This window comes from Diceros bicornis, chromosome 11, assembly GCF_020826845.1.
Source record: "Diceros bicornis minor isolate mBicDic1 chromosome 11, mDicBic1.mat.cur, whole genome shotgun sequence".
NCBI classification, from domain to species: domain Eukaryota; kingdom Metazoa; phylum Chordata; class Mammalia; order Perissodactyla; family Rhinocerotidae; genus Diceros; species Diceros bicornis.
Window position 1 is genome coordinate 59,406,109 of NC_080750.1, and position 26,506 is coordinate 59,432,614.

The 26,506-nt window shown below is 39.7% G+C and overlaps 1 protein-coding gene across 1 annotated transcript in view; it reads left to right on the forward strand.

The window, feature by feature from the left end:
• The window catches only part of LOC131411475 (polypeptide N-acetylgalactosaminyltransferase-like 6), a 480,632-nt gene that overhangs the window by 282,042 nt on the left and 172,084 nt on the right, over positions 1–26,506 (forward strand). Inside the window, exons 2-3 of the mRNA XM_058550354.1 lie at positions 3,031–3,216; positions 6,941–7,124. Of these exons, the coding sequence (XP_058406337.1) occupies positions 3,031–3,216; positions 6,941–7,124 (370 nt within the window). The remainder of the gene's footprint in view (positions 1–3,030; positions 3,217–6,940; positions 7,125–26,506) is intronic.

A 26,506-nucleotide genomic window follows, 5' to 3' on the forward strand; every position in this document is an offset into this window, starting at 1 on the left:
ATGTTTTACATTTAAAGCCATCCCCACCATCCACAGTAAATCCCTTGTATGAGAGTGTAATGTGCTAATTAGACTGATGATACTTGTCTTCATTGTGAGTTATAGGTAATTAGCTGAACTACTGTGAGAGAATGGACCCCTCACAAGGGCAGTCAACTAGATCATTATTCTGATGCAAAGCAACATAATTATTATTACCACAAGGTTCAAACTAGAGGAATTGATCTGAACATTTAGTGAACTGTATTTGGGGTCAAACCCCTTGTGCTTAGTGAATTCATATCATACAATCCTTTTAATACATTAGAATGGGCTTCGATAAAAGAAAAATGCACAGAACATAAAATGTGCATAGAGGAAAAGGAAATATATAGAGGTAGTCCCCACAATAAACTAAAAAGTGTGGAAGTCTAAATCCAAAGTTGGGACAACCATGCCTGGGTGACCGACAACCCTGATTCTCGCTTTAGAACACCTGGGAAGCAACTGTCTTCTAGAGCGATTTACTCTTATGCAGCTATAGAGAATTATTACCCCTCTCTCCCAAGAGAGGCCCTGTTAGTCCTTAGGGGTCAGGGAGGAAAGAAGTAATGCGCCTAGACTGCCAAGATGGTACTCCTACTGGTACATTTGACAAAAGAACAATGGAGTTTAAAGAAAAAAAAAAAACACTGTTTTAGTAGGTTTAACAAATGTTTGTGATCTATTTGCAGTCCCCAATGACTGTCGTGACACTGTTTTCATGAGACAATATGTTCTGTGGCCCGCACAATCTATTCACAAATAAACGTATAGAATGGAATTTGTTTGTACATGGGTGATACAGAAGGATTTCAACGCCTAAATAAATTACAGTAATGAGATTATAGAGGTTCCATTAATGTTCATTACTGTGGGAAGTCCTGACAGGGCACGGGCCTTCCAAGACTGGCACATATACAGAGCCCTGGTATTGATCACTTCTCCCTTAGTCTTGGCCTTTGACTGAGCAACTGGGTCGCGGGTCTCTGCTTTATTTCCCTAACGAGACAGTGAAGCTCCAGTCTTATTCACAGGTGGCGCTGTGTTGTGTAGTCCTCTGGAATCTTTCTTTGCAGCTTGCACAGAGTAGGGCAGGGGAGAAGTGAGCAAGGGGAGGGGACAGGAGGTAGGCCCTCGGCACAGCACACCTGTTTCAAAGCAGAGAGACACATGGCGGAGCCAGCCTCTTGGTTGAGATACTGCAATACTACTATAAAGTCTATGTGTTCGTTCATTGCCGGCCAAAATCTTTTTTCTTTAAATTTGCAATAAACAGAAGATGATGAATTATCAAAATCCCACCAAAGCACAGAAAATTATATATTCTTCATCTTTCATGCTTAGCATTCAAAGGCATTCCTTCAGCTAGAAATGCTGTTTCTCTTTATATTTGTACTAAGTGACTTACCAAAGTCACCAATTATTGATTTAATAAATGACTGTTGAATGAGCACTGTCAGGTCTCTCACCAAAGCTTACCCTCCACTACACTCTAAGAGGAAAAAACAAACAAACAAACAAATTCCCCATATTTTATAGGTTAGGAAATTCAGGCTTAGAGAGTTTGCATGATCTACTTATATATTTCACTGCCAGAGACCTCTCACCAACGTCTATTCTGACTCCAAATCCTGAATCTTTGCTGTCTATAGTCTGACCTCCATATCTCTGTTCATTACAGGAAGAACAAAACAGAGGGGAACATATTTTGAGCAGAAACACTCCTGTGAGAGATCCCACCAGTATTCTTTTATAGTGAAAATTAGAAAGCCAAATGTTTTTTTACTTGACACATTTGTAAAATATAGTTATAGGGCAGTCAAGGAAAAAAAGAAAATTGATATGTTTTTAAACACTATGCTAATAATAAGAAGAAGCAATAAGAATAAGAATAAACTCTTATGTACAGAGAAACTCCAATGCAGAGTACTTCTGTTAAATTAGACAGCAGGGAAGGGATCATAAATCCTTACATGAATCCCTATTGCTACAGATCATCTGAGGAGACTTAATAATAATATTGCCTTTGATTGCAGGCATGCAGAGCAAGTTTGAAAAAGAAAACTCCAGAACATACTGCGTACTAAGATTCTGTTTCAATAAATATTAGACCACACTTGGTAAAGACTCCTAAAATCTTAGAGGTGACAAAGTGAAAGCAGAGGATGTAAATTATATGAGTATATATCCCACAGAAAGCCAGCAAAAGCGCTTGTTTGTGTAAAAAGAACTGAGAAATTCATGCATTTTATCACAGCCAGTAGGAAATGTTTTATTCTGTAAATCAGTTACCTGATTTGATTTTGTTCCCACTGTTTGTTTTTAATTAGGCAAGGAAAGATTTCCAGATTTTTGTTTTCTAATCTTAAATAGCTAAGTTCAAAATGACTGTGCAGTATCTCATCTGCCTTCCCCTTTCCATATCTAACGTCAACAGCGAGTCAGTCACTTTTCTGCTTGAAATCAGAAGCCAGATGCTGAACTTGCTTACCAGTTTGCTATTACCTTGTGGGGGAGAAAAAGCTATTTGGTTCTTGTTGATTTGAGAGAGAGATTCTTTTCTTGTGCTTTTACGTGCATTATTTTCAACACACAGAATAGTAGGGGAAGTCTTGCTGGAAAGAGCCCATATACTAGAATCCTCTTCTGACTTTACATAGCAGGAAACAGAGGGCCGATGCCCATCCTGGAGAGTGATGGCCAGGATTAAGCACTGTGGCAGCTGGCCAACAGTAACTGTGTGGTAGACCTCTGGTGTGTCAGTGTCTTCTACAGTGTTCAAACAAAGGGCAGTATTTGCAGTTAATGAAGCATTTTGGAAAGTATAAAGTATAAAAACCTCTGGGTCTAAAATCTAACTAGTATCTCCCCTTGGGATGAAGAGAGGAGAAAAATGGACTTGAGCTCGGATTCGTCATTCATGTACTCTCTATGCATAAACACCCGTGGGTAATTCTGCTGCCACTCATGTTTTGTGTTCTTTCTGTGCATTTTCTACTTTCTTCCTAGAACACTTGAAGGATAAGTTAGAAGAATACATGGCCCGATTTTCCAAAGTGAGGATTGTTCGCACCAAGAGAAGAGAGGGGCTCATCCGGACCCGACTCTTGGGGGCATCCATGGCAAGAGGAGAAGTCCTGACGTTCCTTGACTCCCACTGCGAGGTCAATGTGAACTGGCTGCCCCCGCTCCTCAGTGAGTACACATCCTCACAGCAGCCTCCTGGGAACCAGGAGGGTCTGGGGGAATGGCCCTCCTTCAGAGAGGGTGCGCGGCTTGCTTCTATTTAGTTTGCAATTGAAAAAGGCTAGAGACCTCTTCTACAATTTTTACAGTGGGAACCTTGAATTCTATCTTAACCACTACTGAGGACAAAGAGGTAACTAGAAAACTGCATTAAATTTGACATTTTAGATAACACCAACCGCAATCTAACTTAAGGTTTGAAAAGGTTTCATTTATCTTAGGCGTTCTCCTTCATTGCAGTTATATTCACTGGGTAAACATTAAAAGAGAAAAATATTTAAAAATACTACCTGTAACTACGATAAGATTAAAATACACACACACACACAGTTTAACAATTATTATAGGATTGTTAAGAGATGAGGAAAGAAAATTACTCAGCTCCAGGATACAATTAAAGTGTAAGCACCCTGACATTTTCCAGGATTTATAAAGCCAGTTCTGCCTTCCACTTCCAGAACCAGCCTATATCCCAATATATATAATCCCCCATGTTTATAGAGAACCCTCCCAAATGCTGCTATCCAGGTGATACGTTTTGAGTGCTCACACGATGGCTAAGAGGAGGGAAAGAAGTCGCACCTGAACTGTTAGAAACTCGAAAGAACTGAAAGGCGTTCAAGCTAGAACATATGTGTGGATCAGTTCCAGCTTGACTACTTTGTTTTTTATTTTACAATGAAGTCAGATATAAAGTCCATTAGTGGATAAGAAATAAATTATAAGCCTGAAAAAAAAAAATATGTTTCTAAAAAGTTCTTGGTGCACACATATTGTACTCCTTCCTATTCTTCCTGATTTCGCTAAATCAACTTTTATTGTAAATATTTCCCTGGCTTTGGAGCTGAAGCCAGTAACAACTACCTTCACAATAGCTGCCTCAGAAAGAATGATTTGCTGTTATTGACTACCATGTAGGATTTCAGCTAGAACCAGCAAAGCTCCATTAGTAAAAGATGTGGGGGAAAAAAATCAATTGAAACTGTATAGGATTTAAAACAGGAAATGACCAGTAACTCAGACCCCACCCTCACTCAGTGCACGCACTCCTACGCAGACGACTGCCCGGCCATCCTAACCAGCAGGCATGTTTCAGTGGTCCCACGGCCAGAGACTCCTCTGAGCATTTAATTAGAAGTACCTTGTCCAAGGACATAGCAATTTAGAGTTTCATCAGCAACAGTGAGATTCCCTCAAACTGAATTTGACCTATATGGTGTTGAATACTCAAGGAAGTCAGCAAAAGGCCTAATTTATTTATGAGCCAAAGCACTCCCTAAATGCCAATTATTGAGTCTCTGATTGTTCATAGGAATGTAACAAGAAAAAAAAAGGAAGAAGGAAAGTAGAAAAAAAAAAGAAAAAGAGAATAAAGAGAAACCTACCTTTTCTCATTAAAGCATTTCATTTCCTGTGGGCCTGATGGATAAGAAATGATTCAAGCTCAGGATCACTATCTTTTTGTATTTTCCTCTATCAATGTCTTGACACATCATCCAAAATGAAAAAACAGGCGGAGCCACACAGTTTCTTGGTTCATTTTTCACCTTGGGATTATACCTGAATTTCAATTTCCCATTAAGAGTCTGTTTTTTTGATCCCTGGAAATTGAAATGTAGGCACAAGTCTTAGATGAAAAATTAGTCATGCTGTTTTCACCCTAAGCAAGTGCAGCTGGATGAGAGCTGAAAGGAAATTTGAAGAGAAAGTTGGCAGTTAATTTAACAGACTCATTCTCTTTGGGTCACTTTGGGACTCCTTGTTGGTCAAGGAACTTGTAAATCAACCTGAGTCTGAAGGTGATTGAAGAAAGTCACTGAAACCTTAATACTAAAACACCTGAAGAGGTGAGAGAAGAAATATTTTTGGACAGAGCAATGACGGTCAAAGACATCTATGGGGAAACACCATGTAGATAAAGGTTAATACCCACTACAAGGCTTGCCCAGGTGCAAATGGATGCTCATAGAGCCCTGGAGGAGATTAACTTGAAATAGTGCTGAGGGGCTCTCTGTCCTCTAATTAGCCGAAATAAGATTAAGGTGACCTCAGGCTCTCTGAGGCCTACTAGGGTCACGCTATCTAAAATTGTGACCCTTTCCACATGCCAGCATTCCACATTCCCCTTACCCTGTTTTATTTTCTTTCCATCACAGTTATCACCTTCTAACATACTATATAATTTAGTTGTTTATTATGTATATGGATTGTCTTTGCTCCATTCCTGGAGACAGGGATTTTTGTGGTTGTTATTCTCTCATCTAACCCCAGAACCTAGAAAAGTGACAAGTGTGTAGTTTCTACTTAATAAATAGTTGTTGAATTATGAACGAATGAACGAATGAATGAATGAAATGGCATGTAGATCTGGAGGGGAGATCTTCCACAGGATTCTGTCATTTCCAAACTCTGCTTTATGTTTGTCATCAAAACAATGATACTGAAATAACCAAACCTCATTATTTCTAAACGATATCAGATTTTTTTTAAAGATATTTAAATGTATTTTATTCCACATGCCACCTCCAAAGGTCTTCCAAATAACCGGAAAGCAGATGTTCATACTTAAGAGTTCTACCTGTCAGAAATACTAGTTTGTTATAATAAATGTAGATTAAATGCACATTCTTGGGAAGAAAATACATCATAGGTAGCTATTCTAGGTGAGCCAAACTATGTAAATGCCCGTTTCCTGCACTGGCTCTTAATGTCTCACAATAATAACATCTGCATGGAAAAGGAAGGAGCTGGAACTCGAAAAGATGTCACCTTTCTGCTACATGAGAAGCACCGTGGCTGACTGGAAAGACCAGAGGTTTTAGGACCGGACCGTTAAGCAGGGGCTGCATCCTGGTTCTTACTCTCAAAAGATGAGTGACTTTGACAAGTTAACTTCTCAGAGCTCAGTTTCCTCATACATAAATTGGGAATGATAATAATAGCCACGTTACAGGGATGCTAGGAAGATTAGAAATAGCATGATTATAAATCACTTAGTAGTTGCTCAAGAATTTAATGGTAGCAGGAAAAGTCACAGTAGTATCAGGCCATCTAATATATTTTGAATATGATGAAAGAAGATAAAAATGTATAGCTTTGGCAAACAGAGTCTATATCAAAGAACAGTAGCAAAATAGGACTTGGGAAAATCTCTGATAAGCCTGAGAGCAAAGAATTCTGTGTATGATCTGTCAGCATTTAGGAGAAGGACAACCACCATGGCCATTATGAGATTAGATGCTAAAAAAAACCCATGAAGTTAAATATTTACATTTTGGAAGCTCTAGAAAGAAGGCGAATATTTTCTCAGCAGTATGCTTGAAGGAACACAAGTCCTGTTTATACTCCATGCATGTTGGATGCACTATAAAATGACAGATTGGGGACAGGTCAGAACACAAGTGTGACAGAGGTAGAGCTAAATGGACTCTCTGCAATCCTCTCTGAGACATAACTTTTTTAAAGGAAAATACAACAACACTAATTGTACCTAATCACTGTCCCATCAGGTTAAGTCTAGCTTTCAGAGATTCCGCGAAGTGCTCTAACGACAACAGGGAACCAGGCTGCAAGCGCTATGCATTAGGAGGGATCTGTAGGCTTCTCTTTGCTGAAAAATGATAGATGACCTAGGCAGGCATGTCATTTCCTATTTTGTGCTTTCATTTTTCAGACCAAATTGCACTAAACCACAAAACCATCGTGTGCCCCATGATCGATGTCATTGACCACAATCACTTTGGGTATGAGGCACAAGCTGGGGATGCCATGCGAGGCGCCTTCGACTGGGAAATGTACTACAAAAGAATCCCCATCCCTCCAGAGCTCCAGAGGGCAGATCCCAGCGACCCTTTTGAGTGAGTAGCAGCTGAGGGAGGGGCCAAGGGAGAGAGGGCAGATAACTCATTCCAGGCGTGTCAACTGGGGACCCATGAGGACAATTATCTCTAATAAAATGGAATAAAACAGGTGGCGACAATATGCAGAACACTGGAGAAAAGTCAGACCTACATGCTGTGGAAAATTACAAGCTGTGCTGAATACATGGATCACCCTTTCTCAAACTTTGCTAAGCAGGAAGGAACATATGCAGGTGTGAGAATCAGGAAAATGCAGTTAACAGAAAATGCATGGAGAAGGCATGCATGGTCTCCTGTTAGATATTCTCTTAGATGTTCTCTTCTTTTTTTCAGCTCTCTCTATTCTTTTTACTTTTCCCTAAAGGGTTATTTAAATTAACTATTTTCCTTTTATTTTATTGGGGAATGATATAAAATATGAACCAGAATTTAAGCCTATGTTCTACACCCTGTTGGGAATTGCCTCTTTATGAGGGAAGGCAGTGCTCCTGAGTAAGTGCTCCCATAACTTAAACTTGGGCAATTCAATCAAAAGGATATAGGCAGAGTAAATAATCATTGATAACCCTGCCACTAATTTAAGTTCCATATAGCTAAGAATTTACAATAATCTATTGATTTCTACAAAGCTAAATCCTTTTTTCTTTTCAGTGTGGACATGAGAATTGTGCATATCAAGAATAAGAAAAAAATGAAATATGGCTAAGTTGGACAAACTATTAGAACCATTAATGGCGAATGACAAATTTTTTCCAAAAGTTAGCCCAGAGATTGCCCAAGGCATACTTTCATCTATTCCTCATGCTGCACCCTTTTGATCTCATTAAAATTTTTATAATTTTAAAACTTCCATATATTTTTTCTTAGTGCAAGAAAAATGTCTGTCATCGAGGCTTTGCACACTCTCTCAGAGTCCATTTAAAGTGTATTAAAATCAATATTGTCTTTTTATTAATAATATGGGCTATAAAAGTTTGCAGTAGAGAAGCTCACGAGTACAAAACCACTTCTGCAACACTAACACTTTAATTACAATAAACATTTGATAAACATCAAGAAAATGTTTTCTCCAATTTCCAGTCTCTAGAAAGATAAACTCTTGGTAAAGCAAAGGGGATTTCAGAAGACGTTAGCCTGATAAAAAAGGGGAAAAAAAGAATCATTTCTTTCACAGTATGAAGCACACTCATTAAGTATTCACAATTTCTGAAGGTAGGCCTCTTCAGACTCTCAAACTGCTGGAAAGTTTTTGAGAAGAAATAATGAAGGCTCTTTGTTACTCTCAAATGCTTCAGCCAAGATTTCAAAGTTATTTAAAACTATTACAAAAGTTTTCTAGTGATCTAAGTGAAGGAGTTTCTAGTAAATATTTGAAGTGGGCCCAGCTAAGAGATGCTCTTTGGAGTTACCTGGCAAAGAGGCTTATGGGTGGATTTAAGGCCAGCTTGGGGGTTGGAGGAGCATATAAAAGGACCCTAAACACAGTGGCACTGTTATTAGATGGCAGCTGACAGTAGAATAGCCACAGTCCAGTCATTACTATCCGAGGTTGCCACATTTTAAGGGTTAGAATTTGTCCACGATGGCTTTTCAATTACTGTGACGGTGACTGGGTTATAATGACGCTCCATTTGACTTCCTCTGCAGTAGCAGAGCGGAACTCCTGCTTTCTGCAGAAATGCGTTCAAAACGCTACCAAGGGAAACTCAAATGGTGAAAATTATAAAAGTATTCTCAGTCCCTGCACTGACAGTGGAAATTTTTGCCAGGCAGACCCTGGCTGTGGCTATCACAATATCGGGCACCTTGCTTAACCCCAGAGCTGGCAGAGTTGGTACCTTTCAGAATTAAATTACCTCTTGTTCCTGTCACTACTTAGGTGGTTGCTGTTCTGTCAAAAATTTCATTTGTCTATTGAATACTACTGCCTTTCTGCTTTAAGTCCCTTTGATTCCTAAGAATGTGGACACTTTAGCCTTTTATAATAAATGTAGCTTCCAGGAGGTGTCAACTTTGATCTTAAAAACTGCATTTTCCTTCCTGATCATAAAAGAAGGTTACCCAAGCAGCTATGAGCAGTGTATCAGCAATTCCATTATCTCAGCAGTCACCTGAGTGTGCTCATAAACAGACATGCTTTAGGCTAAAACTTTCTTCTCTAGATGTAAAGCTTTAAGATACACAGAATGAAATGTAGTCTATCTGTATATCGCTCTCATAGTCTTTCTTGTTTCCAGTGGCTGCTTCCAGGGGTGTGTGATTTCCCATGGGAAGAGGCGGTGGGAAAGCTGAAAAGATAGGAAGAAAGGAACTAAAGAGTAATATATAAATGTATTGCAAACCCTAGACTTTTCATACAATAATATGCAAATATTATTTTTCTGTAGCAAGTTGATCAAATGTCCAAAATGACAAGACCTGAATTCTCTCATTTATTCTGCCATTATTTGAGTTTTCAGTGACTATTGACTACAGTAGTGTTTTTCAACCTGCAAAACTTGTGAAATTAGTGGAACATAAACAGTATTTAATTATTAATAAATTGAATTAAATTGAAAGTTTTAGAGTATTATACTAAAACATAAGTATTATTTCTCAAATGTTTGATTTCAGTTATAATGCATATATGATCCTGAGTTATGGTATAAACTGTATTTCTCAATATAGGTTACCTGGTCAAAAGAGTATAAAATCTGCCAACTTCCTATACTGGGGATCAAGACCTTCAACAATCTGATTAGGAAGGAAAAGGAAAGTTCATAGAGAACTTTGGGACACTAAGAAAATATTTACTTATATTTACAAAGGGTTCTAGTTTTCAGATAAACTGCTTCTAGAATATGAGAGAAAATGCAATATTCATAGTTCAAATTATTATATGGCAGTAACAATTCTGCTTGGATTGGATACATTAGATAACTGTTCTTGTCTTTTAAGAAAATCACAAAATATTCTCCTTTTCTGGTGGCTTATATCAACATGTAATGCTTTTAGGAAATCCTTCTTATTCATACTTGAAGGTTTCTTTATTCTTGGTTTGTCTCTAGTGCAGGGCACTTAGCAATGTAAGCCTTTTCTGTGTGACAAAACATAATATGTTCCATTAGTTGTGATGACAAAGGGGAAGATATTCATTTGCTTTCTGATCTCTTTCTTCTCCAACCCTATCTTGGCTTCTAAAAATTTTAGAAAGAATATTATCTTGTCCAATTTCCCTTTACTGCAAGCAACCACTAGACAATATCCAAGACAGATAGCCAGCTTCTTCTTGAACTCATCCGGGATGTAATATTTACTACCTCAAAAGACAGTCCATTCCATTAGACTGATTAACAGAAACCTTTTCCCTTGTATTGAGAAAATTCTGCCTCCTTGATCCCAAATTGTCCTACTTGAGACACAAGGAATGTCTAATTCCTCTTTGATGATAGAGCTGTTAAAATATTTGAAAACAGCTACCATGCCTCTCCCTCTCAAGGGGGAAAAAAATGAAACTTTTTCCTTTTCCAGGCTAACTGCATCCAGTTCTATCCCCATGTCTTCCAGGTCCTCCAGGATCCTGTGAAAGTTCATGCTCATTGACGTAACTGCTCAATATATATGAATTCACTTGACTACTGCAATCTCATCCATGTTTCCCCAGCCTATTCACAAAGATAGCATGAAATAGTCCATCCAATATATTAGGTACTCAGACCCTAATATATGAGTCTGTCAACCATAAAAATAAAGTTAATTTCTAAGTAATTTGCACTAGTCCCTAGAGATCATGCTTCCTTTTCTAAGTACTCACAGTCAATTCAGTAGTCCATTCAATTTTGCAAGTTTGCTGTATTTTTCAGAATCCACCTCTATGCTAGCTTTGAATTGTGGAGAAATTACTTTCACTCTGCCAATCTTCCTCAGATAGATCTCCACAATTTCTCAAAGACTTCTAAAACTTAGACTTTTCATCATCATAGATGGAATTCTTGTACACAGTCATTAGCGAGGGCTGACATTCTCTATTTTCTAGCTATATGCTACCACCAATTTCCAAAATTTTAAAAATAAGGATATCTATACTTAAGAGGAAAAAAACTTCACAGGCTACAAATGTTCATTTATTCCCTCAAGAAACCTATGTCCACAGACATCAGTTTGAATTCAGTGACTTCTCATCTAGGCCGGTTACCTAGCCTAGAACTATCCTAGGGCGTGGAGAGCAATGGCCATGACCTGTTGCAAGGCCCCTCAAGGTTGGCACTACAAATACCAATGGTCCTCTGAGGATCTAAAGGCCAAGTGTAAAATCCTTGTATGCTGATTCTGCAATCCAAAAGTATGACACATAGCCCACGCTAAAATGAATAAAATTCAACCTCTTTGATACAGAGAGCTATATCACTGTTACATGGAAGTAGAATACCTTCTAAAGATTTACTGACAGTGTCTCCCTTTGTTCTTCTAAGGGACAGAGTGCAGATCCTTGGGCACTTACTGGCTCTCTTTTCTATGCAGGAGTGTGAGAAAGTACTGATGCCAACACCGTGTGAAAGTCATCAGTACATTTTGGGTAACAAATATAATGTTGTACTAAATTTAAGTTTAGAATTGAATTGAATTAGAAAAAACTGTGCAAATAATCATAAGTTCATCAAGCTAGAAGAAACCTTAGAGACAATTCAACCTCTTATTTTTATAGAAGAAGAAATCTAGGCTATAGAGTCTCAGTCACTTATCTAACGTTGCAACCAATAAATTTCACAGCTACTGCTTAGAATCTGGTGTTGCTGACTCATCATTCTGTGCTGCATTCTTTCTTCCATGCCATGGTGGTAGGGAGAAAATTAAGAGTTGTTAAATGTCTACTACTATGAGTTGGGCTAGGAAGTTTACATATATTGCCAACTCATTTGATCTTTATCTCAAATATATAAAATAAATAATACTGTCTGCATCTTTACAAATGATGTAATTCAGCCTCAAAGAGATTAAGCAAATTTCCAAAGTTAACGCAGGAAACTGGCATAAAGACCCAGATCTAAGGATCCCCACTATTCCTTGGAAATTTCCACCTCCTCTGTTTGTACTCAGAGAAGATGCATTCTCTAGTGCTTAAGGAATAATCATGTTCAAACAGAAAAAAACATTTTCAGAGAAGACAATAACTTCTTCTCCAAGAGCAATGCATGTTGGTAAATGACTATCACAAAGCTCAAAACATCACTGGCCTTCAGCAATCTTTGCAGCAAGTCTTGTCTCAAGACATGTTCAGGAGACTGGGTTAAACAAAATCATTTCAGAGTTGCCTTATCCGGATAGATTGTGCTTGCACACAGGTGCCCATGGAGGGGTGTGAGTGGGGCTGAGATCTAGCCAGCCCTCTGCTCAGAAGGCCATGGGCCCAGGCTTGGGCTGACCAGCCTGGTAGAAGAGGGGCTCTTTCTCCTTGGTGGGCCCAGAAGCTTCATCTTATTAATGCAAAGAAGAGAATAACAGATTAAGGATCAAGTTACTTAACGCCTGAAATGAATGACTAGTTTTGTCAGCACCTTACTGATTGCGTTAACTGACATTCAAAATTTTAACATCCCACTTGGGTAAACTCCAATGGGTATTGAGCTGTATGCACCTTAGCTTACTCAGAATTTGAAAGTAAAGATAATCTCTTTTACTCAAAACTCTGTCCATGTGGATTTTGACCCAATATTGGTTATCCTGAATTTAATCAAAATTAGTAAGGACTAAAACTTACTCCGCATGGAAAAATAGACTGTGAATTTAATGTAGAATGTAAAGTAAGAAGGGTAACTTTAAAAGTCTTTTCCACTTTCACCTCTGAGTTGAATTGAGCATTACTCATCTTCCCTTTTTTCTGCTCAGCTCCTACTGGGCCACCTCTAAAGCCTGAAGTATCAGTTTGGTAGGGTGGGAGAATTTTATTCGTACGCTACTTCTCAAACCAGGTCAATGTTCTCAGGAACTTTGCTGTGATCTTCAAGCAATTGCTTTCAAACTTTGCCCCCTTTTCCTCAAAAAATCAAATTGATGCATACAAACTACCATAGTATTAGCTGCTTCAGCCTCAACCTCCAACCAGATAATTCTCTAAGATTGGTTTTGAAACTGTGGTCTCAAACTTTTGAGAGGTTTAGGTTAGAAAATACATTCATCAATTTAGTCTAGTGATGAGTTCCAGAAGAGTGAAATAGGACTTATCTCTCCAAAACCTCAACCACAGATCATGCCTGAACTTCACATTATTCCAGAAGTCCCTCAATTAATCTAACCAAATAACCTATTTCATTAAGCCTACATAATATGTAATATAAAACCTAACATTTGTCTAGTGCTTCACAGTATGTAAAGCACTTCACTACATTATCTAATTGATCCCTCATAATAATCCTTTGGTGCAGGGAAAGTAGCTATTGATATTTTTTCAATTTTGCAAATAAAGAAGATGAAAACCAAAAAGTTAACTAACTAATAAGAGGCCAAATCAAGACTCAAATCAATGTCTTCATTCATTCATTCATTCATTCAGATTTCAAACTTTTTTAGGTTTAATCAATAATCTCATAGGATTCAAATCAATGCCTTCTTTCATTCATTCAGACTTTAAATCCTAGAGTTAATCAATACTTTTCCTTTTCTTTGAAGATAAACTTAGGCATCCATTAAGTGAAGTTGTTTTATCAATTCCTGTTTCACGGCGAGTACATAATGAAAGCCAAAAAGGAAACAGATTGCCTCATTTCCCATACTGTGTTCTTATCCATAGACCAAACTAGAGCTGATAGGTTGAAAATGTCAGCTTTCAGTTTCTTCCTAATGAAGGGAAATGTCAACAATGCCAGTTCCTGGTCTGTTTATAACAAGATCTAATTCAATATTTGACAACCACAAAAGGACAAAATGTTTAGGGAAAAAATACTGTCAAATTTCTAAATGGTGTCCTAATCTACAGAGGGTGAGAATAACAAATGGCTCGAGGGTCTTAAAAACTAATCAAAACATTGAATAAAATCAATCTCCTTCAAAAGCCCATAATAAAATCCCTCTGAAGATTTTTAATGTAAAGCTAAACACTGGAACATAGGCAGAGACGGTCCAAAGCAAACTTGTTAATTACACATCTCTCCCCTTTGAAGACCCTGCCCCGTTGCTCACTCTCCAGGCTCTTTGGCTGCCCTAGTCCTACATCTCTGGGGAAATCACCATCTAATAAACAATTCGCACCACAGGGTTATAAAAGTACTTTTCCCTTGTCAGGATCTGTTCAACAGAAATAGCTATTTCTCTCTTCCCTCTCCCAGGGGGAATGACCTTTCCTCAACAAGATGCTCCCTATCGCTTTCTCCATTTTTCAGCAGCCAGGGTAACATTAACAAAATTAATTCCTAAATTAACCATCACTGCTATTGTTCTACCGGTGCAGCCCTGCTCTTCTTTCTTTTGTCCTGCTCTCTTGAGATCTTTGGGCTCCTGAGGTGCCTCTGGCTTTTTAGGTACCCTCTTTCTGGTTTCTGACCATGTGTTTTACTTTTGAATCTCTTGTTTCTGCCACCACTCCCTTTAAAGGTCACTCAATCACAGGAGATCTGGTAGGATAAGCTATTTTGAAAGGAGGTGAGACCTATTCCTCCATCCTGAAATAGATTTTTATCCCTGTCTACAAATCGCTCAGGACCATGGTCCTGGTGGAACTCCAGAACACCCTTACCATGACTTTTGTTCTAACTAGCCCACATCCTTGTTTCTTTGACAATATCTCCTCTTGAACCTTGGACTTGTGGTCTCATTCCTGGTCTTGCTTCACTGCTGCGAGGTTAGTTAGCTCTTCTATAGCCAGGCTAGAGACTGACTTCTTCATCCCAAGCACCCCTGGGCAACATTAGCCAATCACCTCTAGACCTCCAGTACTATCCAGTAGTTATTGATAAATCTGCACCACTTAAGACTTAGCCATGGCTTCTCGTGTATTGAAGAATTGTGGAGTTCACACACTTGGATTGATGACTTTTTATTCTCCATTTACCTGTTCTTTCAATGACTAACCACTTTGCTGTGCTTCCAAGGAGATGTCTTGAGTCCATCTTTCTGTCTCATGTGTGATGACTATTTGCTGCATCACTTCCCCACCCTTCTAGATGTGACTTTAGTCTACCTACATTCACTGCTTATCAGGACTGTTTTATGGGTTCTGTGCTCTATGATATAATCACACTGTGTCCAGATCTCCTGTTTCTGGCTCCCCAGCCTTCTTTCATCAAAGTTCTGCTGGCACTTAGCCAAAGAGAAAACCTCTATGATTCCACGTAAATATTGTCACAGCCCCCCTCCTAGTACCCAAAGTTCAGCAACATTTATTCTACCCATGATAACATCATATTGGAGCATGGCAGAATTTAACAGAATCCTCTGTCATTCACTCAACTTTCACCTTCCCTCCCAGCAGAGACAAATATAGACCCAAGGCCTGGGTATATTCAGCTTTGTTTTCTTGCCTGAGGCTTCATTGCTAAAATAGTTGCTCCAGCTCTGCTATCCTCTTTACTTCTCTTCTCAAGTCAATACATTTTTTCCTCTAATCATTGCTCACCTTGATACTAGAATGGAAACTCCATGAGGGCAGGGAGGACTGTTTTATTCAATTTATCCAGCACTATGTCACTAGTACCTAGTACCTGCACACAACAGGCACTAAATAAATATTTATTGAATTGGTGAAATAAATATTAAGTTCAGAAGAGGAAATGGTCTGACAAGGCTGTGTATATTTGAAGAAGAGGTGACAGTTCTTCAGAAAAGGGTACTAGCCGAGGAAAATGGTATGGCACAGTACTTGCTAAGCACGGTATTTGTAGGGTGCACCCACAAACTAGTTTGAATACAGCAGAGATTCTTGTAGGGGAGTGGTAGAAAAAAAATAAATTGTGGTTGAGACCACACTTCAGAAGGCCTTTATTCTGCACGTAGAAGGAAGAGAAATGATAAAGGAATGTTTTAGGAAAAACTATCTGGTAACAGAAGGCCTTCCTGGAATCATTTACATTATGAATGACAATTAAAATATTTTTTAAAACCACAATCCAGGAGATAATAACATCTTTAACAAAGAGGCTAGCTCTTAAAAAGGTAATGATATCAAACTTTCAATTCTGACATCTAACAAACACCAAGACACTGTAAGAATCTAGGGCTGTCTAGAGTCTAGACACCAACTAGAACCCAATGGGAGCAATGCACTGCGAGGGAGCTGCCCCAAAGGCCATGCTTGAGGGCAGGGCTCGGATGGGCCAGTGGACTGGGCGGAGATTATGGTCTTAGACTTGGAGGGTAGATAAGCATAACAAACCTGAAGAACATGTACAGATCTGAAAGTCTAGGTAAGAAAACTAAATCTTACATATGGTGTTCAGATAGAACCTTGAATGTTTATATTGGAAGAAATGATGAAAACTAGAGCCTGTATCTGGGAGTCAGCTGGCAATGATCTGATGGTGCTGAGGTGATACTAGACCTGAGCAAAGAATCAGAGAACATAAAAGTTTATAATTTGACCCAAAGAGCTGGACAGTGGGCAACTGAAAGTCTCTAGTCCTAAATTTCTCGCCACAGAGATAGAACACATTTGGCTGCCAAGGTTATGAGTCAGAACCCAATTCCAAGATTTTGTACATATATATATGATTATATCATCATTATTATTATTTTATATTATAATAATTATAATTATGGTAATGATTATTATATTATCATTATATATGATTTTATATACATATAAATTTTGCATGTAAATTGTTTCAAATTATTTTTCAAAGAAAGTAGCTATGTATGAATAACAGGAGCAAGAAAGAGTTAAAGCCTGGCTTTGAGTGTGTGCTGATGTCTTTTGAGGTGGGTGGTCTTTGTTCTGGATGACATGGCAGTAAGTGGGTATCTTAGTCTATTCAAGCTGCTATAACAAAATACCATAAGCTGGGTGGTTTATAAACAATGGAAATTTAGTTCTCATAGTTCTGGAGACTGGGAAGTCCAAAGATAAGGCGCTGGCAGATTTAGTGTCTGGTGGGAGTCTGCTTCCTGATTCATAGATATCTGTCTTCTTGTTGTGTCCTCATCTGGTAGAAGGGGTGAGGGAGCTCTCTGATACCTTTTTTATAAGGGTGCTAATCCCATTCATTTGGGGTCCATCCTCATGACCTAATCACCTCCCAAAGGCCCCACCTCCAAATACCATTACATTGGGGGTTAGGTTTCACATATGAATTTTGGAGACACAAACATTCAGCCTATAGCAATGAGATTGTGCTCAGAGATGAGTGATGTATGTGACAGAAAAGAGACTTCAGAAATGAGGCAATTCCTTATCTCAATCTTCTAATAAAGTTAGAGCAAAAATAAAATAAACGGACTAAAATAAAATTAAAAAATAGTAATGCACATATTCTCCTTATGTAAATAGAAATAAGTGATGTTAGAAAAGTAATATATTTTTATTAGCTTACCTGTGACTGAAGTAGTCAGTCTTTATTGTTTGCTGTTCTGATTACCTATTTGGCATCCAGGAGCAGTATCTAAAGTGAGGGTACCTCCACAAAGGCACTGGTTTTAGCCAAGACCATCATTCCCACCTTCAAAGAAATAATTAAGCAATAGTTATATGGCCAATTGGCAGGGACAAGAGTTTCTTCCTTTTTTTTTTGGTCTAATATTTCTTGGGGTAGATCCATCTGGAAATATGTTAAGGAGAAAGGAATATCTGTTTTTGTTTCTTAGAGTGCCAATAAAAACTGGACAAAATGAACTCTTGAGGGGCAGAGATTACATGGTATAATTCACTGGAAAGGCAAAGGCCCAGACCATCTGTCAGGACGGAAGGCCTCATGCTGGCTGGGCAGTGTAGACTCAGAGTCTCCAGGATGCAGTTTCTGACCCAAAAGTGACCTCAAGGGTGCCTTCCAGCTTGAATCTTCTTCAGTTATGGAACTCTGTGGCAACACCAAAATGTTTGTTGTTTCCGTGTCTTTCTCCTACGTTTTGGCTTGTTCTTCCATCAGTAGTAACTAGAATGGAAGACAACGAGAATGAACTTGGCCCACATCCTGCTCTCGGCATCAGGTGAGCCAGGGCAGGACTGCAGGAGAGTCACAAGGCCAGAGAGCTTTCCCGGCTGCACTGGACTGGGAGGAAAACTTATCCAGGGCTTCCGGAAGTAGTACACAAAGGGAGAAATTGAGGAAAGAAGGATAAGTTAGAAGTATAAGTGAGAGAAAGAAAGAATTACATCACAAGCCAGAAAAAAGGAAGCAAGACTGAACGGCATGTAAGTGGAGGCAGACAGCTGAGGGAAAGGCTGTGACCAGCAAGACAAAATGGGGTCTGCGCTTACATGTAATGCCAACGCGGGAGCAGTGTTATTTCCCTCCCCCTCTCCACAGCCTATCCCTCCCCAAGTCCACAAATTTAAAAGCTATAGAAGAAAACAGACTTGCTAAGTATTTTTCCTTTGCTTAACGCTGCTCCAAGAATTAAATTTTAACTTTTTATAGTAATTGAAATCACCTCATAGACAATAATTCCAGCATAGGTAACAGTTTTCAAACATACAGTCACAACTCAAATATGCATAAATATAACCTTCTTTATCTCCATAACTGAACTCAACGAAGCCCCAAAGTATGGTTTCCAGTGAGAGCAGCTGGCCTGCTCCTAACACATGCAAGGCCCAGGGTAAGACGGCAAATGAAGGCCCAGGTGCGTTATGTCTAAGCATTTAGAAGTTATAAACCAAACTGATAAACTGCTGAATTCTGTTCTATCCTCCTACCTTGATAATTATGCCTTCAAATCAACCTGGAAGGCCTGGTTTGCATGTAGAATTCCTTCTTAAAGTTGTATAGCTTTTTATGGCAATGTGCGAAAGTACAACAGTCCATGGCCAACCCCTTTCTCTTCCCACTTGTTCTGCCTGCACCTCAACAGCCCACAGGCACATGCAGGTGGACATCGAAGTCCACATGTCCTACTCTATCAATAAAAATAGCATCCTTTGGGTGCCCCTCAGCATTAAGGTATAAACTCCAAGCCGCAGTAAGGCAGCCCAGGAAAGAGAACTAAAGAAAAGAATGACACAGGCCTTGGAAGCAGGCTCAGAACCATTTGTACAAGGAATAATGCAAACTCCAGCACCCAGTTTACAAGAGGTGTGCAGCCTCCAGTGGGCACATCGCTTTAGCCCCCAGGGCTGCCCATCCTGTGGGAAGAGGAACGTCCAAAACTGATCAGAGCATAGGTCCTCTTTCCTAGGTATGAAGTCAATGGATAGCAGTGAGCCCTTGATCTCATGAAGTAGATTCCTTCTGATCCAGATCTTGGTCTCTTACAGGTAAATTCTCAGTCCATTCACAATTCAAACTCAGTCAGTTCAAAATCAAATTCTATATCAGGATTGTTTTCCTTTCCAAATTGCTAAGCTCAAATTTCTCCCATTCTCCTCCTCTCCAGGACGGCATCTTGATTCTAGGGAGAGTCATGATGGTGGGAGGGATCATTTGAAGTTTTATCTTTCTCAGCTAGCTTCCACTGGATTCAAATGGAATGTAGCAGATCTTGAAAAAGAGACTTTTGTCCTCCCTGGATACCTTGCACATCTGTCATTTCTTCATCTGGTCTCTTGGCATGGTATGGCCATCCTCCTTCTGACTCAGCCCTATCTAAGTTCTAAGTTGTTGCTAAGTACTAGTCCTGGAGACACAGTTGCATGCTCTAACTGATCTCTAGCTTTGTCTGTCCAGCCCCAAACCTTTACCCTACATCGTGGTTATCCCTATCTAGATTTCAGCTCTCATCTACCTACCACTTGTCCCCCTACCCAGACATGCAAAACATCTGGCTCTCCTCCACACATGTGAGGTTATGGGGACCTGGAAGGCCCTATCTCAGGCCCCCAGTCTAACTAATGACACCATACCACCCATTTCATTCTAAGAAGCTGCCTCATGTTGACATAGAGCATGCTACTTAGAGGTATCCCCCAGCCCAGAATTATAGACAGGAGGTGGGGACAATCCCTCTAAGTTCTGTGATCCTAAAGACCTAGAGTCTTCCTCTCCCCGCCACACCCCACCCTCCTCCAACCGCAATGGGAGCTGGGTCAAAGCCCGCCAAGTTTGACTAGTTGGAACCAACAAATCTTTTTCCCTCTTTCAACAAACCATTGCTTTTGCAAATGAAAGCTCTGCTTCTTCTATGCTGTGTTATTTGAGCGATGACTTTCCTCTTCTTGATGCTGCATTGCCTTCCTCTAAAGCAAGAGAACCTTCAGCTTCAGTGGGCAAACAGCCAAATATAACAAGAATTACAAAGAAAAAGAATTTTATCAATGATAGTTTCTTTCAAAAATATTATCCCATTACACAATTTTTTTCAGTGCATTCTTTAAGTGTTAGAATAGGGAATAAATTCAGTTACCCTTGATCTACATATTAGACATTGAGGGAAAAGAGGAAAAATAGTTCTGCTTAGGAGTGAAACACATTGAAGCACTCCAAACCTGAGTAAACTCTCCTTATTTTGGCAATCGCCTCTGCTACACCCCACACCCCACAGGGAGGGAAGCCCGCCTGTTATCATCCACTTACTCAGAGGCCACAGTCAGCCTGGCCACTAGGGGAGAACCATTTCCACTGAGGAATCCCACACCTGCTACCCAGACATAGGGCCTTATAAACTATCAGTGTCTTTTCTTCAACGGATGATCTGATATCATAACTTGTTACATCAATATAAAAAAGAAAAGAAACGGAATAAACCACCAGAATAATTGAACCTAGAGGAAACAAAGATGCTTATTTTTAAAATCTAATTATCGTCATCCAAAATCTAGAAGAGTTTCCGTGGAAAGAGAACAAGAAGAATCCTCATGGACATTTAGGATATGATTACAAAAATAAAAAATGGGGGCCGGCCTGGTGGCGCAAGCAGTTAAGTGCACGCACTCCACTGCGGCGGCCCGGGGTTCACTGGTTCGGATCCCAGGCACGCACCGACACACCGTTTGTCAAGCCATGCTGTGGCGGCGTCCCATATAAAGTGGAGGAAGATGGGCATGGATGCTAGCCCAGGGCCAGTCTTCCTCAGCAAAAAGAGGAGGATTGGCAGATGTTAGCTCAGGACCAATCTTCCTCACAAAAAAATAAAATAAAATAATAAAAAACGCGATGGATGGACTGGATAATAGAATGATGGGGCTAACGCCCAAGCTGGCGATCAGGAAGAGAAGGTCACAGAAATCTCCCATACTGGTAAGCAAAAAGATGGAACCCAAATCCATATTAGTTTCCTGAGGCTGCTGTAACAAAGTATCACAAACTTAAAGCAAGAGAAAGATATTGTCTCACAGTTCTGGAGGCCAAAAGTCTGAAATCAAGGTGTCAGCTGGGCCATGCTCCCTCTGAAGGCTCCTGGGAGGGAACTGGACCAGGACTTTCTCCCAGCTTCTGGCAGCCCCCTGCGTTCCTTGGCTTGTAATGCATCACTCCAATTCTCGGTCTTCATATGCTGTTCTCCTATGTGTCTTCTCACCATCTTCCTCTGTATGTGTATGAGATAGAACCCAGGGGAGAAAAGTTACAAGACAAGAGAGATGAAGGCAAGACATTCCCCATCCATCTAAATGCAATCTTAGGAGCAGAAAACAGCTATGGGTGAAAGAGAGAAATTCTTGGTCCACAAGAATGTCAGCGGAGAGCATGTCTGCCTGTCTGGCTGGCTGTGTCCTTACCACATCACACAGTGACTGCTGATAGTAGGCACTGAATAAGTATTTGTTGGATGAAGAAACGAGCGAAGAGTCAGTATCTGTAGGGACACTCTGTGCTAGATCTTTCCTTCCACTCATCCCTTGAGACCTCATTGCTACTCACACTCTGGAGTCTGTTGTCTACTTTGTGGTCAGCACAGTGGAAAAAGAAGTTAAATTTTTATAGAGAGTAAACAGGGCTGCAGGGTCTGGGATCCACAGTAGGAAGATTTCTTGCCTCCAGAATGAGAAAATATACTAAAGATGTTGAAATGCATATTTATATACAAATGAATTGAAATACCATAAGTAACTACTATTTATTAATCATAATTGAGCAATTTGCTACTCTTTGTCTTTTCAGAGAATAATAAGTAATATATATAGCCTTTAATTAATAGATTTCTGACTTGCTAACTTCTGACTTGCTAACTTGCTTCTGATCTTTGCTTCTTGGTATCCAAAATTTTAACTAGGCACACCCTGAAAACTATTTCTTGGCTCCTCTGATATATCATTCATCTTGGTCTGATAAATATTTTCTTCTTAAGTTTTATTTAAGAAATTCCCTAGGACTTATGGATAACTAAACAAAATCTGAGAAACTAAATTAAAGAAATCTAATTCTGTAAACTGTGCTGAGTCTAAAAAACAAACCATAATTCTGGGAGGCTGAAATAACTCTTTGAAAGACACATGCTCCAATAAATATACATATGTCTAGAACTTACAACATTCAAATAAATTCCAAAAAAACCCTTTTCTCAACTGAGGTCACATCAGTAGCCCAAATAATTTTACCTCAGCTAACATAATATAGTGAATTAAATATAGCAACAAAAAAATTCATTAAGACTAATGATGCATATACTAAAATAATTAAAGAGAATTTTTCCTAAAGATCTTTTGTTTTATATTTTCAAGTGTCAGGTATAAAGGAATTCTTACATAACCAGAGCTAAATTTTCCTAGCTAAGGAAATATATGAGAACGACTGGCAGTGAAAAGATGACTGATAGATCAAATCTTTAGATAGACTCTATCTTTTTAATTTAGAATTACTGTAGAAATCTAACCCAGAAGGAGACCCCTGTTGCTGGGATGCTGAAGTGAGCCTAAAATAGTCAAAAACGGCAGTTTGCCCAGACTATTGTGTTATACTGCCACCTCCTGGAGAAAGAGGCAACTCATTTTAAAAGAAAGCATTGACAAAAGTTAAAATCCTTGTTTTCGCAAACGAGGTTTTTACTCTTAAATTAAAATTAACGCACACTGCAAACCAAGACAAACAACCTCCAGGCCAAATGTCCAAAGTGCCCCAAGTTGAAGAAGGACAAAATAAGCCCTGAGTGTAAAAGCATCAAGCAGCCGCACTGGGCATTATTTGGAGGTGAGTCGAGGCAGTGACAAAATCTGTCTCCTCTAGCAGAGCTCTCCTCAAGGGCAGTTTAGGGAGGTGCGTGGAGATAAACAGCTGGCGCAAGAGGTAGAAAACAAGATGGGGAATCAAAAATCCTCGTTCATTGATTTGCCATATGAATAATGTGCATCTGGTGTGCAGGCCTGGAGACTACAGTCGATACATTCTAATCTAGAACCCCAGCAGGTAAGAGATATGTGAAGCCTTGCCTCTGCACTCCTGTCTGTCTGCTGAGGAAGACAGAGACATAAACAACCACTACCATACACTGTGATTTGTCCTAAAAGGAATGCTGTACAGACTGTGCTGAGCTCATCTGCTGAAAGGGACTGGGGCAGAGGAAATTGGAGGAGGTGGATCTGGGCTACACCTTGAAAGATCAGCATCCAAAGAGAAAGGTGGTGAGAGAGAGTTAGGGAAAGAAAGGAGAACAAATGACTTCCAGGGAAAGGAAACTGTCAAAACACTGAAGGGATATGGACAGGAAACAGCAGTGGAGTGACGTGCTCTGACCGAGTTGTGAAGGGCAAAGCAGAGCCAACACAAGCTTTAAGCATGGCCAGAGCCCAGGCCAGCCACTCACTGAATTTGTAATCTTGGGAAATTACTTTACTTCTCTGGACCTTCATCTCCTCGGTGAAACACAAACTTGATGTTTGCTGAGATCCTAAAGCCATTGCGTTGAGGTGCAGATCTGAGCCCATAAAAGTCTAAAGCAACTAGTGAGGTTGTCTTGCAAGTAACTGTTCACTCTGAGAGACGATCTGCATATCAGAGGAGATGTCAATGAATCCCATCTCCCAAACTGTAGGACCCACAGCTACAACCCAGTCAAGGTCAAAAATTACTAGTCATAATCAGAATAATGGCTTCTGTCATCTGTTTAGCCTCCTCCAACTGCCAGTTAATGCCCTAGATGTTTTACTTTTCTTAACTTTAATCTTCACAGCAATCCTTTAGCTAATGATTATCATTATCTTCCTTTAACTGATGAGAAAGTGGAGACTCCTGGAAGTTAACTTACTCAAGGTCACACAACTAAGTGGCAGAATTGAGATTCACATCTAGATCAGTCTGACACCACTCTCTACCACAACAGGGCGACTCTCTGACGCATAATTTTTTATCTATAATACAAAATCAATAATGCTAAAATCAGCCCGTTTCAAAGAACCTTGTATGGGAATTCTGGGAAGTTAATTACTTACTCCCAGGTCTTTAACAAAGCTGAACTGGGAGTTTAAACAGAGATTGAATGGAGTTCCACCAATATGCATTCACTGTATTGCTAGCATGCTACAGTACTTTAAATTGGACCATCCTAATGCTTTTGGAGACTCTAAAGGGCTTTCTAGGGCCTTCTATTATTTTTACCAGTAACAAACTCTGATTTAATGGTCTGTGTCTGTGATAAAGCTTAAATTACCACCATTCTCGCTAAGCTGCAAAGAAGTGTGACTGTACAGGCTCAAAAATACCTCTCCAAAGAGTTCCCATTTACGAGCAGAACTAACCCTGGGCCAGTCCTTGGGAGGCTGACTTCCTCAGCGAGTGTATGACTCAGGCCCAGGATTAGATGTGTTCTTCTCCCTGACATGCTTCCATCCTACCAGTTCTGCTCCCAAGGCTGGATGATGGTGTGGGTGGGGCCTGGTTTCCACAGAAACCATCTCTCATTAGGCCTCTTCAAGGAGAGGATAAGACCAGCCCTTAGCTCGGATATTAAGGAGGCACTTCCTCTTCCTTATTCACCTCCTACAACCTACTCTCTTTACTCCCATACTACCAAATGACCAATGATATCCTGGCCAGTGTTCCCTGAAGCACTCAGCCTATCCCGCTCCTCATCAAATGTCTATTATTTCAGTACGGGGTTCGCCTATCTCCTTGTCCATGAAAACTCCCATTTCTTCAATATGATAACACTAAACTAGGTATTTGATGTTAAAAATTTTTTTTTGTTTAAACAAATTCATACTAAATTTGCATCTCTAAAGGAATCATTTACCTTCTAGAATCTAGATGCCTAGTAACCCAGGTGAATCTCTCTTAGCACATCAGGAAGTATAGAGAAGATATGTATGTTCCTATAGGTGTTTTCTCCGAGACGTCAAAATGTTTTCTCAGATACTGCCAAATGAAATGCCATAATATTACTTCAAAGCAGTATTCAAAATACTGTTGCTATTGTTAATAATGATGTCTTACATTTGTCTAGCAATTTATAGCTTCCAAAGTAATTTTATATGTATTTTCTGTTTGATCTTCCTAACAATTCTGTGAGCAGCCTTCTTAAGTATTATAAAATCCACTTTACACATAAGGAAACGTAATTAGTGTCTTGTTCAAAGTCACATGATAACAAGAGTTGAAGCAGAAGCTAAACCCAGAACTTCTGACTCCAAGCTCTTTTCATTCATGAGAAATGCTATTTAACAAATGTTCTAAAAAGAAAACAGGACAATTAGACAATGAAATATGTTGCCCAAAACCAGGAAAATGGACTGCAGCCAAAGTTACGTTCTAACAACTCAGCATCCTGTGTGTTTAGTTCAGGACTTTTCCATTTCAAGTGACTAAAACCCAACTCAGGCCAGCCTAAGTAGAAAGAAGACTCAGTGGGCTCACACAACCCAGTTGCAGAAAGGGCAAGGGCCTTGCTTCTGGAACAACTGGATCTGGGCCTTGAACACCATCTGGACTCACTTCTGTCTCTGGTCTCTGCTTCTCTCATCTGGGTGGCTTCATCTTCCCAGGCCACTAGACAGGAAAGAACCATGGCTCATCACCTTACAAAAGACTTGACTTGTCCCAGCCTGGATCATGGCGGCTCCTGCCCCAATCATTACTGCCAGTGTAGTTTGGCAGCCCCATAGAACCACAAGGCAAGTGTGTGTGTGTGTGTGTGCGCGCGCGCACGCATGCACATGTAGGGGGTGTTACCCACTAGGACAGGGGTGCTCTTCTGGGCTGACACAATAACAAATGTCTGTTATACCTGGCCACTAAGACTAGACTCTAAGCTGGATATAGAACACCCAGCTTACACAGTCAATGGTCAAATTTTCTGATTAAAGCACCCAATATTTTCTCTTCTCAATATTCTGGAAACCTTGGGTTGACAGTTTTTAGGAAAAGTATAATTTAAGGGAGAAATTATAACCATTT